General features: G+C 43.2%; 1 protein-coding gene across 1 annotated transcript; it reads right to left on the bottom strand.

Annotated features, from left to right (window-relative positions):
• Positions 1–850: 850 nt before the first annotated feature.
• Positions 851–7,607, bottom strand: LOC131413798 (HLA class II histocompatibility antigen, DQ beta 1 chain-like). Its single transcript, XM_058554674.1, has 5 exons — positions 7,409–7,607; positions 5,702–5,971; positions 2,159–2,440; positions 1,581–1,691; positions 851–1,084 (listed from the first exon to the last, which is right to left on the bottom strand). Exons 1-5 carry the CDS (start codon positions 7,515–7,517, stop codon positions 1,017–1,019), a joined length of 840 nt encoding a protein of 279 aa, XP_058410657.1. The 5' UTR covers positions 7,518–7,607; the 3' UTR covers positions 851–1,016.
• Between the last annotated feature and the right edge of the window lie 8,980 nt (positions 7,608–16,587).

Below are 16,587 nucleotides of genomic sequence, written 5' to 3'. Positions count from 1 at the left end.
CCCTTCAAGGAACAAAACACATTCCTTTGATTCTGCAGTGGTTTCCTGTTTCCACCCAGTTAAGAAAGGTTGCAGATAACTCATAATCATGTTTAATTATGATAAAAGCTATACAGTCAGGTAAATGGCTTCAATGTGTTTCTCTTTTACAGTCTGTGGGGGGAGAATGGAAACAGAAAAAACCCCTGGGACCCAAGTAGATGCTGCTGGCAGCAACTGCATAGGCAGAAGCTCTGGGGTCAGTGCAGGAAGCAGTGTCACAGTCAGATCCTCAGGGCAGGGGTCACAGGAGGGGACCCGGAGACTGCATCAGAGTCACTGTAGGACTTTGATCTCAGAGTGGGACAGGCTGACATAAGCAGCTAGGAATTCTTAGCAAGGACAGGCAGGCATTACAGAAGAGCAAAAACCAATCCCAGTCACAGTATCCTCAGGCGTCAGCGCAGGAGCCCTGTAGAAGAGAGAGTGATCAGCACACGGCATCCTGAGGGATGTGCCCTCTCCCCTCCCCTTGGGCCCCCTCAACATCAGACAGAGAAAGCTGAGGGCCAGGGCATATCGTCATAACCTCCCCCAATATCTGTGTAAAGGTGGAATCAGCTAAAGAGGACACAGCACTTCAGCTCCATGCAGATGTGTGGGAGGCAGGGGAGCAGCTGCTATCCTCTTAGAGGATATAAAGATTTCACTCTTTTTAGTAAATTAGATGATATTCACCTTCTTTCCACCACTAGCAGCCTCTTCCAGTCACTTATAAATGCCCACTGGCAGTAGCCACCAACATGTGGCACAAAGTGGGTATCATCCCGCCCGCTGCCTAACACCGAAGATGTGGCTCTGGCCCAATTTTCACAGAAAGATGCGACCAAAGTTATGGCCTTGCTCTGGGGAACAACCTCAGGAGATTCCTACAGAAACTGGGCAAACTTCTCCCCTAACCTTGATCCCCGTAGCAGAGAATAGGCCATGAACTGAGACCATTGAATCCAGGTACACTCACCTCAGCCCTTCTCTCTTTACCTGTCCCCACACCCCCCACTGATCAGAGCAGAAATAGTACCTGCTGGCGGAGGCCCACGTGGTCCTACAAAAGGATGTTATACAGAGAAAGGTCTCATTACACAAACAGCCAGTCCATCACTCACCCCAGAGGGAAATGAGACATGCAACTTCATTGGAAATTTATTTCCTCCCTACCCATGGCCCCCAAGGCCTTAATTGCCCTAAGCTAAAATCCCCCCAAATGAATGAAACTGTCACTAGAAGGAAGGGAAGCCCATGCTCTGATCCTCTTAAAGAATGAAGCTTTCAGAAAAGAGCCAGTGAGACATGATGAACTGCAAGGAAGTCCTAGAACATACTCCACCTGTTACCTCTGTGGTAGGGCTACCTTTCAACCAGTAAGATCAGGTTCCAATATCTCCCCCTAGGTTCTTCCATCTCCTCCCACCACCAGCCCAGTATCCTTCCTTTCAGGGTCAGGGGGAAAGAGGCCTCCCTGAACATCTAGAGGCAGAGGCCTCCCTAAACAGAGAGTATCAATCACAGCTCATCTTCTCCCTTTCCCCATAGTGCCTTACCCTTCTGGCTCCTGTGACGTATGATAAGGCCCAGCCCGAGGAAGATCAGCCCCAGCACGAAGCCCCCAATGCCACTCAGCATCTTGCTCTGGGCAGATTCAGAACGTGCCCCTGGGGAGCAGAGCGTGAGTGTCAGTATTTGTCCCCACAGCCCACAGTGTCCTTTTGGGAAGGCCAAGTCCAGTCTGAGGTACAGGAGGAGGAGGTGCCAGGGGAACCTGGTTCTCCATTCTGACCACCCCTAGGGGAAGGACGAACCTGCCAATCCTTGGAGACAGTGGGTCCAAGGAGAGATGGGGGGAAGCAGATCTCTGCTCCTCAGGAACACATTCATAACCTTAGACCCTAGGATCTCAGTCACTAGTTATATTAGTTAATACTTCAGAGCTATCAAGGCTGAGTTCTGGGGCCATGGCGTGTAGGGTGATCTCTCTATTTTCTACAAAGACAATGAGACTAGAGGTGCTTTAGTCTCCTGTGATTTCCAGCTCGTAGAGATAAGGGATGGGATGGGCCACAGAAAGCACTGCCCTCTGTCCTGTGGGGCCCACGGTGAAAGGAAACAAACTGCCCCTTACGCCACTGCACTGTGATGGGGCTCTGGAGGCTGGGGTGCTCCACGTGACAGGTGTAGACATCTCCTCGCTGGGGAGTCATTTCCAACATCACGAGGATCTGGAAGGTCCAGTCCCCGTTCCTAATAAGGGGGGTGGACACAACGCCAGCTGTCTCCTCCTGGTCATTCCGGAACCACCGAACTTTGATCTGGGCTGGATAGAAGTCTGTCACCGAGCAGACCAGCAGGTTGTGGTGGTTTAGAGCCTCTGTCCTGGATGGGGAGATGGTCACTGTAGGCTCCACTGAGGAGAGGCAAAGACATAGCAAGATGTGAGACCACACAACAAGTCTCCCCATGAGGAGAGTCCTCCTTAGTACCAGAGTGGAAAGATCCCTGGACTCCAAGTCTTAGATTATGATCGGAGCTTGGCCACTTTATTAGCTTGAATAAACACATTAGTCAGTTTATTTTTCAGGGTCTCAAGAGATCAGAGTAATCATCCAAAGGGAGTTATTCTGTTGATACTAATTGATAAAAATGAACCACTTTAAAATGATAAATTGCTATTTTATACAGGTCACTATTCACAAAATTTTTAAAAAATAAAAATAATAAACCTGGACTTCTTTTCCTCCCACACCTATTGAAGGTGATCATCAGGATTAGCGCTAGTGACTCTTGCTAGGACAATGACGCTGTTTTCTGTGAGTCCCAGTGTTCCCACAGTAGAGAAAGTATAGCAGCTTTGATTCTCTCCTGCTGGCCAGGAGACCATCAACACTAGTCACGGCCCCACGAATAGTAACATGGACTGAGAATTAAGAATGATCGATATTTCTATGTCCAACAAAGTAGGACAACAGTGACCATCACATCCTTTCTACAAAGCAGTGCTTATCAAACAGGCTATATTCCATAATTATCAGCCTGCAATACTAACAAAATTTGAGAGCAAGAGCACCTATTATAAGTTGCTTATCCACAAAGCATCTCTCTCAGCTTTTAGCCTAACCTTTCCTCAAATGACATTCTATGGTAAAGTCTCCACAAACATGTGTATTATTAAATATATGAACTTCCATCTCCGCATCATATATGCCACCTATATTTTATTCATTCGTTGATTTGTTTATTTATCCATTCAACAAATATAAATTTGGCAAGCACTGGGAATCCAAAGATAAACAACAGACCATGGGTCCCAATCTTATGAAACTTGTGTTCTAGTAACAGATAAAGAATGAATGTTATTTCAAAAGTTTGTAATTTTTGAAGGAAAAGAAAGGGTACCTTGAAAACAAATAGCATTGATAAACACATTTGCCCATGCCCTGATTCCTTTATCTTCTCAGATTGATACCTGTGGTCAAATATGACACACCTCTCTCTCCCTATTTTACACATCTTATCCTTTACCTCTCCTGCCATTTCACTGTATCTCTCTTATTCCCTTAGTGTGAAACTGCAGTAAATACTTTATGTTTTATTTATTTGATAATACATTATGTTCTCTCATTTTTTTTCCTAATTTTCTGTTAACATTTGAATTTAATTACTAGCTGCCTACCCTACTCCATCCCCTTGTTATTAAGAATTACTTCCTTGTTCTGAAGTCGGACATTATTATCATGTATGTTCTCTACAGAAAATATTCTGAGATTCTTGCAGAGCTTGGCCTGGGTTCATGAGAATGTAATTTGAATGCAAAAGTATAACGAGGACTTCCTGAGGACAGCAGACAGTCTTGGCATCCGGATTAAATTGCACCCATGAGCCATCACCTGGAAGGAATCACGTTCTCAGTTTGGACTTGAACTCTTGTTCAGGTTCTCCTTCCTGGAGTCTGGCTGAAATCATGGTCAGCTATATGGACTTATAAATCTGTTCATCTTAAACAGATTGGGAGTAAAACTAGAGGGCACAAATTCAAGAGAAAAATATTAGAATAATTTTCATGAAAAACAACTGAAATAACAAAAATATAAGTACTTAGTGGCATTACGATATGGGGCAGAAGGCAAGAGAGTATAAAGTCAGCTGAAAGTTATGTGAACATGATAGACAACACTGCAATCAGACTAGGGATTAACCAGTGAGTTTTCAATTCTCTGAAAGTATTATTTTTGTGCCACCAACGCTGAAAATAAGCAAGAATAGACTCATATTGCTGCTTCTGGTCATAAAAGGCTTTAACGAGGCTTTGCTTCTATTAAACTTTATATACATGTAGTAAAGAACATCAAGACCATTGTGTATTTTGGGGAGGCTTCAGGATGTGGTGAGTAACTGTGGGCTGATTACTTAAAGTATTTATTATGTACTATTATTAGCATATTAAAGTGGTGATGCTAATCCCTAACACAACGTAATTGTAAAATTAAATGGCAAAATATAGATGGTATTTGGTAAGGTAATTGTCTAGAAATAGGTGCTCATTAAATGGGTTTGATTAAGTTTCAAAAAGTCCACCTCTGAAGTGGATGGTGATGTTGGGGGAGGAGGGGAAGGGGGAGGGAGGAAAGGCAGAGTCTAGGCCAAAAGAAACTTGAAACAATTTTTATTCAATAATTTAATAGCATCAATTTATTTACTCCAAAACATCAGCTCTTTCTATTGTGCTATTTGGTGAGCTTTTCTAAGAAATTAAAATTCTGCCTTACACCACCATTCAAGTGTTGTTTTTATTTTCAGCAAACACTTTTTTCCTCAGATTTTGCATTCACAAATTCTAAATTATTTAGATCCAAGTCAATAAGAGTTCACTTTAAAACATTAAGCAAAATAGTAAAGAATAATCAATAAAGTCAGTTTTTAAGGCTCTACTAACCCTTCTGTTTTCTTTCTAGTCTAAGTGCATGGGCAGCTGAGTACATTTATTCATTAATTTCACAAAAGTTTATTGAGTTCACACTGTGCCAGTCAATGTGTCAGGTAATAGACACAGAAGGATAATTAAGACAGTCCCTCAGCTCCAAGAGGCCCAGGGCTAGTGTTAGCCATTTAAGAAAACAGAATTAAGATGAATAATAATTTGAAACCAAAAAGTCAAAATATGATATGACTGTATTGCCACGTGTGCAAGGTGCCCTGGCACAGCTGTGGAGCAGCCCTACTGCGACCAGGCCAAGCCTCTTAAGCTTCATAGCCCCACCCCGGGAGCCCTGAACAAGGCCTTGCAGGGAGAGCTCACAGCAGGTCCGCGGGCGGGGAGGAGGGAGGCCACTCTGCACAGGGCACTGCTTAGGCAAACGTGAGGAAGGAGGAAGCGAACACACCTCGGGCACGAGGCGGGGATGAGCAGAATTGGTGGAAAGAAGCAGAGGGAGCGGGGCCACACTGGGCAGGCCTGGCCCGCCTCTGCTGGAACGTTCCAGGGCTGCGGACTTCGGCCCCCACTCTGCCTTCACTCCCGCCCTCCGCCGCGGGACGCGCCCCGCCTCCCTGTCCCCTCCGTGGGCCCGGGGCTCGGGCCCCAGAGGCCGCCCCTGCCGCCGCCCTCCGCGCGCTGAGACTCGGCCGGGCCGACAGTTGGCCCCGCGGAGGGCGGGCGGCCGGCGCTCACCTCGGCGCTGCCAGGTGAAGGGGGCCTCCACCTCGTAGTTGTGTCTGCACACCGTGTCCACCGCGGCCCGCGTCTCCTCCAGGAAGTCCTTCTGCCCGTTCCAGTACTCGGCGCTCGGCCGCCCCAGCTCCGTCACCGCCCGGAACTCCCGCACGTCGCTGTCGAAGCGCACGTACTCCTCCCGGTTGTAGACGTATCTGGCCACGAGCCGCACCTGCTCCGTCCCGTTGCTGAAGTAGCAGAGCCCCTTAAACTGGTACACGAAATCCTCTGCGGGGAATCACCGCCCGTCAGTCAGGCCGCAGCCCCACAGGCCAGCGCAGCAGCCGCTGTGTCCGTGGCGTTCTGGGTCTCGGCCAGTTGGGTCCCACAAACCTAAAACAGGGCCGCGACCTCCGGTTCCTGCCCAGTGTGGCCCTGCACCTCCCGCTCTGAACCCGGGATCCTCAGGCAGCTCTTCCTCACGCCCGCCCCCCTCTGAGGGCTTCCAGTATTGCCTTCATATAAGGAAAGGTGAGGCCAGTCTCTAAGAGCAGGTCCTGGGACCTGTGAGCTGAGTAAATAGTGCAGTCGGTGTGATTTTACACCGATCCTTAGAGGAATTAGGACGTTCCCACCTGAAATCCCATTTTCCATAGAACTCCTAGGAACCTCACAGACAAGTATCCACATAAACAAAGAGTTCGAAGGAATGACGAGAAAGGTCTAGAATTAAACTTGTCCTCATCCTAACAAGCATATTCTCTTGGTCCCTGGCAAAGTGCCTTCCTTCCCATACCTGGTTTTACTCTGATTTTCTGCCATCCTGTCACTCCCCCGCCCCCCACCCCCACCACAGTGTGAGGTTCGCTCACTCCTGTGTGCTTAGAAGAGACCAACACCTGCCCATTCCTAAAAAGAAAAATTTTATCCATAGAAAGAGCACAGACTTTCGAATTAGATAAATTGAATTCTAATTAAACTGCACCAATTAACACCTTGGGCAGGTTACTTAACAGGGTATCTATATCATAAGTATAATTGTGTAAAAGAAAATCATAATACCTACACATGGGGTGTTAGGAAGATTGAAAAAGAATTTATATAAAGATACTAATCCTGTGTCTGAAATGAATGGTTTCTCAATATGTATTATTTCCCTTCTTTATGTTCTCTTTTCTCCTAAATTTTGTCCACTATCACCTCAAGTCTCTGATTCACACTCAAGTGTGAATCATAAGTGTCAATCATAATTCAGTGAAACTTGAAGTTAAAACTCCCTGTCTGTGGTCACCCAGTCAACTTCACTCAAATACCAGGAGTTTGCCTGTACAGCCCCTCCACTCCCAGTCAGGAGTGTAGAGTCCTTTTCCTCAAATATGATACTGTGGAGACCATTGCTGTCCTACATTTCCCCAACCCAGACTCCCATAGTATATAGTCCAGACAAGGTTTTGGAGGACCCTGAAATAACAAATCCTGCTGTTCTTTGGAGAAATTCATGTCTTCAAAAAAACCCCATGCTCCCTTTGTCTCCTCCTTCCTATTATAACATCCCCTGGCTTCAGCTCATCATTAGAAGGTAAAAATGAGAATGTAATATACCTCTCTTTCCCACAAGAAGACTGTCTTCTGAGATCACAGAATCCCCCACACCCCAGCCCAAGGTTTCCCTCAGAGCCTATTCCCCAGAGTGGTGACTCTGGAGAGCAGCTGCCCTGCACTTACGTGGGGAGTCTCTGCCTTCAGCCACTAGAGTGGTAAGCACCACCAGCATCACTGTCACAGCTGCTGTGCAAAGGCCTCTGGGGATCTGCAGAGCCAACTTCCCAGACATAATTGAGAACAGAGGAAGAAGTAATGGTAGTCAACACAGCTCACACCTGGTGGCTATAATGTATCCACTTCAGAGAATAAAAACATGTAAAACTTCCATGCGCAATAGGATTGGAGAGTCCCTAAGAAAGAAACCAATCAGCACTGGAGCTGAAGTACCTCATCTGTCTCTGGGCAGACATTTTTTATGAAGGTTCTCAATCCACTGCCTGGCACTGTGTCTTCATCAGATTGCACTGGATGAACATTCGAGGTGAAAACTTTCTCTCAGTTATAGAAGATCTGAAGATTGAATGCCTTAGGGGTTAAAGAACCAAAAGAAAAATGATTCATGGGTGACATCTTTGTGATATTTAGTTAAAACCAATTGTTGTTATACTTCAAATTTTTGGTAGGGGAAAATAAAGTTGGGATTATATTTCAGAAGACGGAAAATTACTGTCACAGAGATGTTCACTTCTATTATCTTAGACACTCTGAGGAGCCTTAAGTTATGGTGGGGAAAGCAGAGCTCTTAGAAGAAATGGTTTTGAGCTACATAGTTCTACCACTAATGTGCTTTATGAAAGTCAATAAATTACTGAAACTCTTTTTGCCTCCAGCTTCTCTTTGTAAAATGTGGATCATGTTTCATACATTTTTCATCTAGATTTTCATATATATAAACTTGAGTATTACGACTTCTTTACTATGGCAAAATGTTCCTCAGCTGCCATGTATAACTGTTAGGAATATCAGGTTAATATGAGAAGCAAGAAAGCAAGCAAAAAAAAATTGACACCCAGCTCTGCTAGCAAGTGATTCTTCATTATGCAAGAATCTATTGCATTTTTGCTTTTTGAGTGAAAGTATTTGAAAAGTTGTTAAGTTTTCTCTTATAAGCACTTCAACTGCTTAAATACTCCCTGAACCATGAAACAGGTTCATCTGATGTCAGTACAGGCACAATCTACAAACATTCACAGCATCCAGACACAGTCACCTTTACTCTCGAGGGCAGAGAGCAAAAGATGTGGAGAAGCGTTTCCTGGGGCCTGGATAGTGTCAATGAGGGAGCAGATGTTTAGCAGATGTACTGTGCCAGCTCTAAGCATCAAACTGGAATGGCGGAAGGATTGATGTATTTTTCTTAATAAATGTATTATTTATCAGGATCCTCTTGCCCATGACTAGGGGGAGTACTCAATGGTTTGGAGCAATTAGGACAGTGCTTGGATACATTAATAAACAAAACAATAAGTCTCTCTCTCTCTCTTCTTATCTCTTTCCCTCTCTCTCTTCCCTGTATTTTATGTTCTCCTTTTAAAACAGAAGACAGGATCTAAAAGCAGAATATAAGGAGTTTGCAGGTAAAAAGAAATAGGGAAGAGGCAACAAGACGTTTCCATTAGTGGCACATGGTGTCCAATATTCTTATGAGGTGCATAGTTCCAGAGCACCTGAGACTGGAACATTTGTCACTAGGCTGCCACCCGCAGTGGTGTCTCAGGATCAGGGTAACTCCCGAATAAGGAGGGTTTCCATGGTGGATGGAAGAATAAAGGAGGAACATCAAACTCAGACCTGGAATAGGGTTTGGGGGCCAGGAAGAATGGTCAGAGAGGGACTTTGAAGGTCTCTTAGTTACCTCAGTCCCCACTTTAGAGTCCCTCAGAATAAAGAGAGGCCTGTGGCCCATCCTCTCCCTCCTGTCCTAAGAGGGGAAATTCCCTCAGTTCTGTTCTGGGCTGTGCAGTGGAGGTTGCATCAGACCTGAGGATTTCCCAGCCTCACGGGACTCTTCACATAGACTTTTCAGCTAGCAACAAAAGTGTCACCTGAGAATCCTTTTTCTGATTGGCTAAAACCTCATCTGAAGGTCTCTGGTTTGGACTTCTGCCAGTTGCTTCCCTGGAGCCAATCAGCATTCTCTACATTTTCTAGAGCTCTCTGCACTGCCCATATCCCTGCTGCATTACTCAGGGCAGCCACTGCTGGCCTGGCCTGAGTGGAAAGCAACTCGGACAAACATCCTGATTCCAGGTGCCTCACCTGAATCACCCCTCCCAGCCTCTGTGGAGACAGGGCACCTAGGATGAGGGCAATGTGTGCCCATGTGGGCAGACAATGGGATAAAAACCAGTCGTAGATATGGGTCAGGGTTACAGTAAGGAGACTCTCCCCAGGGCACATCCTCTGTTCTCTCAGGGTGGAAGATAAAAGCTGTGGACTTCTTCCTTGTGGAAGTTCAAAGAGAAATCACTGCCGTGGTCAGCATCCTTTAGGATCTGTGCTTGGTCAGTGGCGTTAACTCTGAACATAATAGTCATCTTGTCACCAGAAGGGCCATCCAGGACCCTATTCTGCGTTCACTTCAGAAATCAAGAAACATTGTACTTTCTGAAGGATTCTGTGGCTCCCTTAATGCCAGTAGTAATAGAATTAGAAATGATGCCCCCCAAATATTATTTTCCTTTAATAAAAATTTAGCAAGCAATTATCCCTAAATTTTTCTAAATCTTTGTGAAGCTACCTCCATATTTCCCGTATATCAACCCTTACGTAACCAGTTATATGAATTTTCCATGACACATATAAAGTAGGTCTTTTCTCTTTGCACAAGGTTGTCTCTTTAAAGTCACAGTTTAGAGAATCTGAAGAAAGAGTCAAATTAATAGCAGAGTGACCATGGATAAGCCGTTTCAGCTCTGAAAGACTTAGTTTTGCCTCATCTTTAGAAAGAATACACACCTCACAGGACCACTGTCATGAATGCAGATATAATTTGTAAAAGTCCTCTGCAATCTATGGTGATTTACATGTGCGTTAGTTTTTAGTATAATAGTGAGTTCATTTTCTTTGTAATGTCTTTAACAAAGACAGAAAAGTCTTCTTGTTACTTCTCATCTCTATTCAGATGATGGAATCATTATGGTTTCGAATCCCTACCTCTTACCTCATCTTTATGGAGAGAAAGAGCAGGGAGAGCACATTAGTTGTATTTGATTACGAATCCATTGCATTTTCCCTCTCTGAGGGGTGTCATGACTACCCCTGCACAGAACTGCCATTCTAACTATAATTTCAGATCTCAGAACCTGGTCCTCCTCCCAGTGGGCTCGCAAATGTGGAGACTTGAGTGCAAAACACAGAGTCTTAATACAAACTGATAAAACAAGAAGTAAATGAATGTGACCTTGTGAGCTACATGGACTATTATGGCAGAGAGTCCAGGATCGTATTTCACCCATCTTGATTCAATTTAGAGGAAGAGGGACTGGCCATTCCTCATTGTCGCTTCTGACAGATGTCTGAAAGCCTGTCCTGTGCCACAGCCCAAGTGTCCTGCATTCCTCACCCTCATGATAAGGGGTCCCCTGTGTCTGAGCTCTGGCACACTGATGTGGTTTTGTTTTCAGTAGTTTGGTCTCCCTTCCCAAAAACCCAACAGATCTCAGACAGGGGTACTTAACAGTATTTTTTACACACCTACAGAATTAAGGTCCTGGGTTTCAAAGGTGAAAATACACGAATCCTGCCTTTTAGGAGATCACACATTGGAGGGGAAACATAAACGGGGAAAAAATAAAAGAAACAAAAGTTTGCAACAGCCACTAAGGGGAATGTCAAATACTGCTGACTAAAGACAAGACTGAACAGTGTTGAAGGTTCAGGGGACACTTAAAACTCTGAATTGATAGTGTTGCCCGTTGGTTCAGTTATTTTCTTTTCTCTTGGAATGGGTTGGTGACATAGGACTAGAACATGATTATTATTTGTGTATTAATTCATGAATAACGATTTTTCAAGATGAGGAGGATGGGGAGTTGATGGTGTAGAGGTCATGACAGAGCTGAAAGACAGGCTTTCCAGGTGCACTTCTCAGAGGAGGTGATGGCTCAGCAGATAAAGGGCTATGTTCATTCCAGGCAAAAACACTTACCTGAGTGCAGACAAGGAGGATTAGCAAGACTGGGTTGGCTGGGTGGGGCGTGGGGGTGTGGTGGGGAGGTGGGAGGTGTGGGGTGCACTCACAGCCTGTGGTTTGGTCTGATTGGAGGGTGGGATTTAGGTATTCTAGACTTTGTGAGGTTTGACCACAGCGTCATTAAAAGTTTCCTGGGTTTAAGTCACAGTATGATAAGAAAAAGCAGAGATAATTTAAGCAGAGGAGTGCTGTGGCATGCTTTTCTGTTCATAAAGCCATGTTGGAAGCACTGTGGAGGTGACTTTTCAGAGGGTCTCTAGATTACTTTATGTGACCCAAAAAGGATCCCGGTTAATTTGATGAACCCAATCCACCAAAAGCCAGTTTACTGAGGAACCAATTTGCCAAAATTATTAATGTACCACAAACTCTTTTCTTTTTTTTGTATTTCTAAAGTTTGTATCAATTCATATTTGATGGTTTGCAAGTATATTAGAGGGCTGTGGATCATAGACCTCTGAGTGTCTGGGGCCCTCTTGCTCTCCCATGGACCCATTCACTTGCTGCCTGGGACTACACTCCATCTTTCTACCAACAAACAGCCCCAAGTTTCCATGAAGCTTTATAACAAATGCATTTATAAAAACAAAATGATAACTGGTCAATTATACTTGACAGACAATTCAGAAGTTGTTTAAAATGCTTTTGAGATAAATTGGAATAAATATTTTAAGCAGTTAAAAAATATGCTTTGGTTGAATTTGTTAAATTTTATGAATTGATACTTCAGAGAAATTAGCAAAGAGCCTTTAAAATACTAAAATCTATAAAATAAAATATAACTTTTAAAAGGATTTGATACCAATGTAAATATAAACTGAAAAAGTTCTATCTGAAATGCTGACATTTTTGTGATGTTCACTAGACAAGTAATGAACAAAATTCACTAAAGCTATTCCTCAAGCAAAGTTTTGGTAAATTACTAAATTTACTAAACCTGATCAGTACATCATTCAGCAAACTGATGCATGGGCTAGTTGCTGTGACTAGGCCGTCCATTCATGAATTACTGACTGACTCAAATTTTCTGACTGACCCATAAGACACAACTTTGAGAGCAAGCAGCAACCTCCACCCACAAGCTGTTTTTATCCAGTTCTTGTTTTTGGACCAGACTTCTCAAATATAAGATCCTCCAAAGAAAACCCCAGATGCCTGAAGAACCTAAGAGAAAGAGAAAGGAAATTGGCATTTTGTACTCAGGCTCTTTCAAGCGTGGGTTCCATTCTGATCAGTGTGCATGCACATTGTCAGATGCACCCTCCTTTATTCCTACACACCCTCTCCTCTTCTCACGCTCTGCCACCTTTGATCAATAACTAACCACATAGGTGCTATGGCACATTCTTTATGCCAGTTGCCCTTCAATTTTGATTCAGATGAGCAGTTCTATATGGAACCTGGAAAAGAAGACCAGGTAGGAGAAACCCGAGATTGACACGTTTGTAGAATTCGACCTCTTTGGAGTGCTGAGAAACTCTGCTCACTCAAAGACCAGTTTGGACATCATGATTGCATGTTGCTACTCTGCCCACACCCTCACCCCTGCACCTCTGATCAGTGGACCCTTTCTGCATTGCAGCTACCCACTGGATGCTGTCCTTTCTAATCCCAAGAATTTTTCTTTTCTTCTTTTTTCCCAGAATCCCCAGTGCCAACCCTTCTCAGAGAAGAGAGAGACACTAGTCTATGGTGATGGACGTGGGCGCTGTGGACTCCTTTCTCATCAGCCAGGGGCTGTGCTCAGATAGTGCCTCCTCCAAGCAAGGAGTCATGAGGGAAAATCCACAGTAGATTTCGGGTAAGGACTTGAAGGATGTTGGAGGATGAAAGGACCAGGACTATGAGAAAAAGTTTAGCAGGAATATAGGAAATCAGGTGGTGCAAGATATTTGGAAAATTTGGAGGTAAATGGGCAAAGTAGGCAATCCTGGCGTAAGAGCCCAGAACTCATCAGTTTCATGGTTCCTCTGGCTTCAGGGACATGGCCCTTGAAAAAGGAAGAGGAATGAGATGAAAATCCAGGCTGCCTGCTATGGACTTGCTATATGACTGAGTTTTGTCTCCTGATCCGTTTCTTCAGGTTCCTTCTGTCTCTCAGTTTCCTCATCCAATCCCCTCCTTGGTGGAGCCACTCACTGGTGATTTAACCACTCAGAGCTCATCTACACATGCACTCTTTCCTGCTCACCTCTGACTTTTTTCTCTCATCTCTGATTCTGTTTCCCTGGTGATTCCTGGGATATTTCCAGAGACTACTCTTCCGCCAGCTTATAGATCTGTGGTTACCATGTTGCTTCATCTCCAGAAAAACCTTAAGTATCTCTTAAGGTGAGATTTGTATAATATATCCCTTTTCTATAAGTTCTTGCCAGTAAAGAGAGGCCCTAATATTCAGCTATATAAAAGACATTTCAGCCTACTTAAACTCATACCCAAAGTCATGGTTTACACACAACAGTAGCATCAGCAATAATATTTGGGGAGTATGAACTTATATCCTCAAATGGGAAAACTTAAGCTATTGTGAAGGACCAGGGACTGAGGTAGGTGTTATACTACATCCACCTTTACTCTCAACTACTCTGATAATCTTACTTGAAGAGGGATATGAAGCCAGGATGAGATTTTACAATTCCAGATATGTGGCCAAGCCCCACCCACAAGAGTGCTATTATTTGGCTTAGAGTCAGTTAACTCACGTCTCTCTGGCTTTGCTCAGATGCCTCTCCTCGTCCAATATTCAGCATCTACCTTGAACTTGGGATGGTGTTCTGAACCAACGAGCATTGGCAAAAACTGATGCAATCTTTGTCCACTGCATATTCTTTCAGTGAATTAGGCTCTGTTCAGAGAAAATAAGCAAAGGAAATATTTAAAGTAAAAGATATGCCTTATAGTGTATGCTTTTGGGACATGATGGTTAAATATAAGCTTCATCAACTAATATTTTAGGGCAAATAAACATCTCAAACCGCACTTTCCTCATTACAATGCAGTAAAACAAAAATGTTTTGCATAGTTGTAAGAATTAGAAATAATTCTCACTATGTAAGACTATCTTGCATATAATATGTATTTTGAATTAGTGAAGGTACTATTTACTGTTACAATCACCTCCTAAGAAAAGTGAATGTTGCTCATAAATGGCCCTGTCTTCATCTGTGTCCTATCCCCAGTGCCAACCCTTCTCAGAGAAGAGAGAGACACTAGTCTATGGTGATGGACGCGGGCATCCTGAGTAGGATGTGCATTCTCTCGATAATAGTATAGAACTTATTTTTCAATTGAGCGATGGAAGATAAAATGAAAGGGACAGAGAGGGAGAGGAAGGAAGGGGGAGAGGGAGAAACAGAGAATGTAATGAATTGGAAAAAGACAAGGTACTCTAGGGAGTGGAGTAATCAGTGAGAAATGTAAAATCATTTTAAATAAGAATATCTAATGTGCAATTTTAATTTTTATTTTTTGCCTTTCATTGTGACACGTGAACCCTCCATATAATCCTGACGTCTTCAGTAAAAGATGCTTCATGTAACAGAGTTGTATTTGTGTTTGATCAGAGTGGAGGAGGGAAGAAAATTTAAGATGAAAGGAATGTGTTCCATAATCGTGTACACCAAGCAATAGGTAAATTATTCCAATACTAGGTAGTATGCTTTGCCTTCATGTAATAAAAACATCAATTGAGACTGGCTCATACAGTAAGGACATTTATTATATTTCATAATAGAAAGTGCAGAAATGCAGTCTACAGTGTCAATTGATTTAGTTTTTCTCCACGTCAACACAGATCTAATTACGTCTAATTCTCTGCTCTTCTATCTAAAGAATTGGCTTCATCCTGTACTTGGTTTCCCATGTGGTTATAAGGATCGTACTAGTTATTTTTAGTTGGCCTGACCAGGACCATTCTTTGTCTTTATTGGCCCTACTCTGTGCCCCAAAAGTTGAGCTAAGGATTGCATCACTTGGTCAGACTCTCCAGCTGGTTTCTACTTGGGTTCAACCAGTGGATGGTACCATCAGGAGATTGAAATACCGGAAGATAGCAAGGTCATGGTATTCCTTCTCCACTCCTTCCCCGGTTTGGTACACAATTGTTTTGGCAGTGGCTGGTCCCACCACAGTTATAACTACTGCCAGCTCCCTTTATTTCTTCAAGGTTCCCACTCTTTTGTCTCCAGAAGCCTCAAAATCCCTTGCCCTGCTCACACATAGCACTGTTTATACCTCAATAAATTGTCCCATAATTAAAGTATCTTCATTTTAAATTATCCAAGTGGAAATCTGTTTCCTACTGTGATCCTGATTGATACAAGTAGGCTCCCAGAAGTATCTGTGATAACATACTCCCTTATTTGTAACTGTGTAGAGAGAGACTAGTTTTACTCTCTGAGATGTCTTGAGCAAGACTCTCAACATGTATCATTGGCCAGAATTGTGTAAGTCTTGTCCAACCCTGAACCAGTTCATGACACAGGAGATGAGATTACAATGACTAACTTTAACTAATCATATGACATGGAAAGGATATTAGAGATTTTACAGCACTTCCGCCTACAATTATCAAGACACAGAATACACATGAATTCATTAGAATTGAAAATTTGGATCCCAAGTTGACCATGAAAATAAAAATGTCTTGGGATTTTAGAATCATCTTGACTAAGAATTTTGGACTTCCATACGGTGCTTAAATAGTCTTTCCTAGAGCCCAAGGGGTTTGAGTCTCCAGATGATATCTGGGCAAGATTTATAGGTATACAGAAGGAAGAATATTGCTAAACACAAATACATGGATGTATTTGTGTCTATTTATTTATGAACAGGTTTGCATATATTTTGAGATTTATTCATTTATTTTTTTCAGTTAATACTTTTGAGATCATACTCCCAGTCAGTGCCTTCATGTAGCTTATAATCCAGTGGCAAGAGAAAGAAGTTCAATGAACCCAAAGCAGAAGAAAGATAAAAAAAAAACCCACACTAAAGCATGTCATAAACAAATTGCTGGGGAATAAAAAACAGGGATAAAGAGAAAATATTAAAAGTAGCCATAGTAAAAAAGAAAAAATCACACTTACCCAGAGGAATGCAAGCT

The sequence above is a fragment of the Diceros bicornis genome, chromosome 14 (genome assembly GCF_020826845.1).
Source record: "Diceros bicornis minor isolate mBicDic1 chromosome 14, mDicBic1.mat.cur, whole genome shotgun sequence".
NCBI lineage: Eukaryota > Metazoa > Chordata > Mammalia > Perissodactyla > Rhinocerotidae > Diceros > Diceros bicornis.
This window is presented reverse-complemented; position numbering and strand designations above follow the sequence as displayed.

What these genes read in the sequence shown, in the direction of transcription:
- LOC131413798 (XM_058554674.1), bottom strand. Translation starts at nt 7,517, where the DNA reads ATGTCTGGGAAGTTGGCTCTGCAGATCCCCAGAGGCCTTTGCACAGCA. An exon ending in TGAAGGCAGAGACTCCCCAC is followed by an intron (nt 5,972 to 7,408) that starts GTAAGTGCAGGG and finishes GATTCCCCGCAG; the next exon opens with AGGATTTCGTGTACCAGTTT. An exon ending in CTTCACCTGGCAGCGCCGAG is followed by an intron (nt 2,441 to 5,701) that starts GTGAGCGCCGGC and finishes GCCTCTCCTCAG; the next exon opens with TGGAGCCTACAGTGACCATC.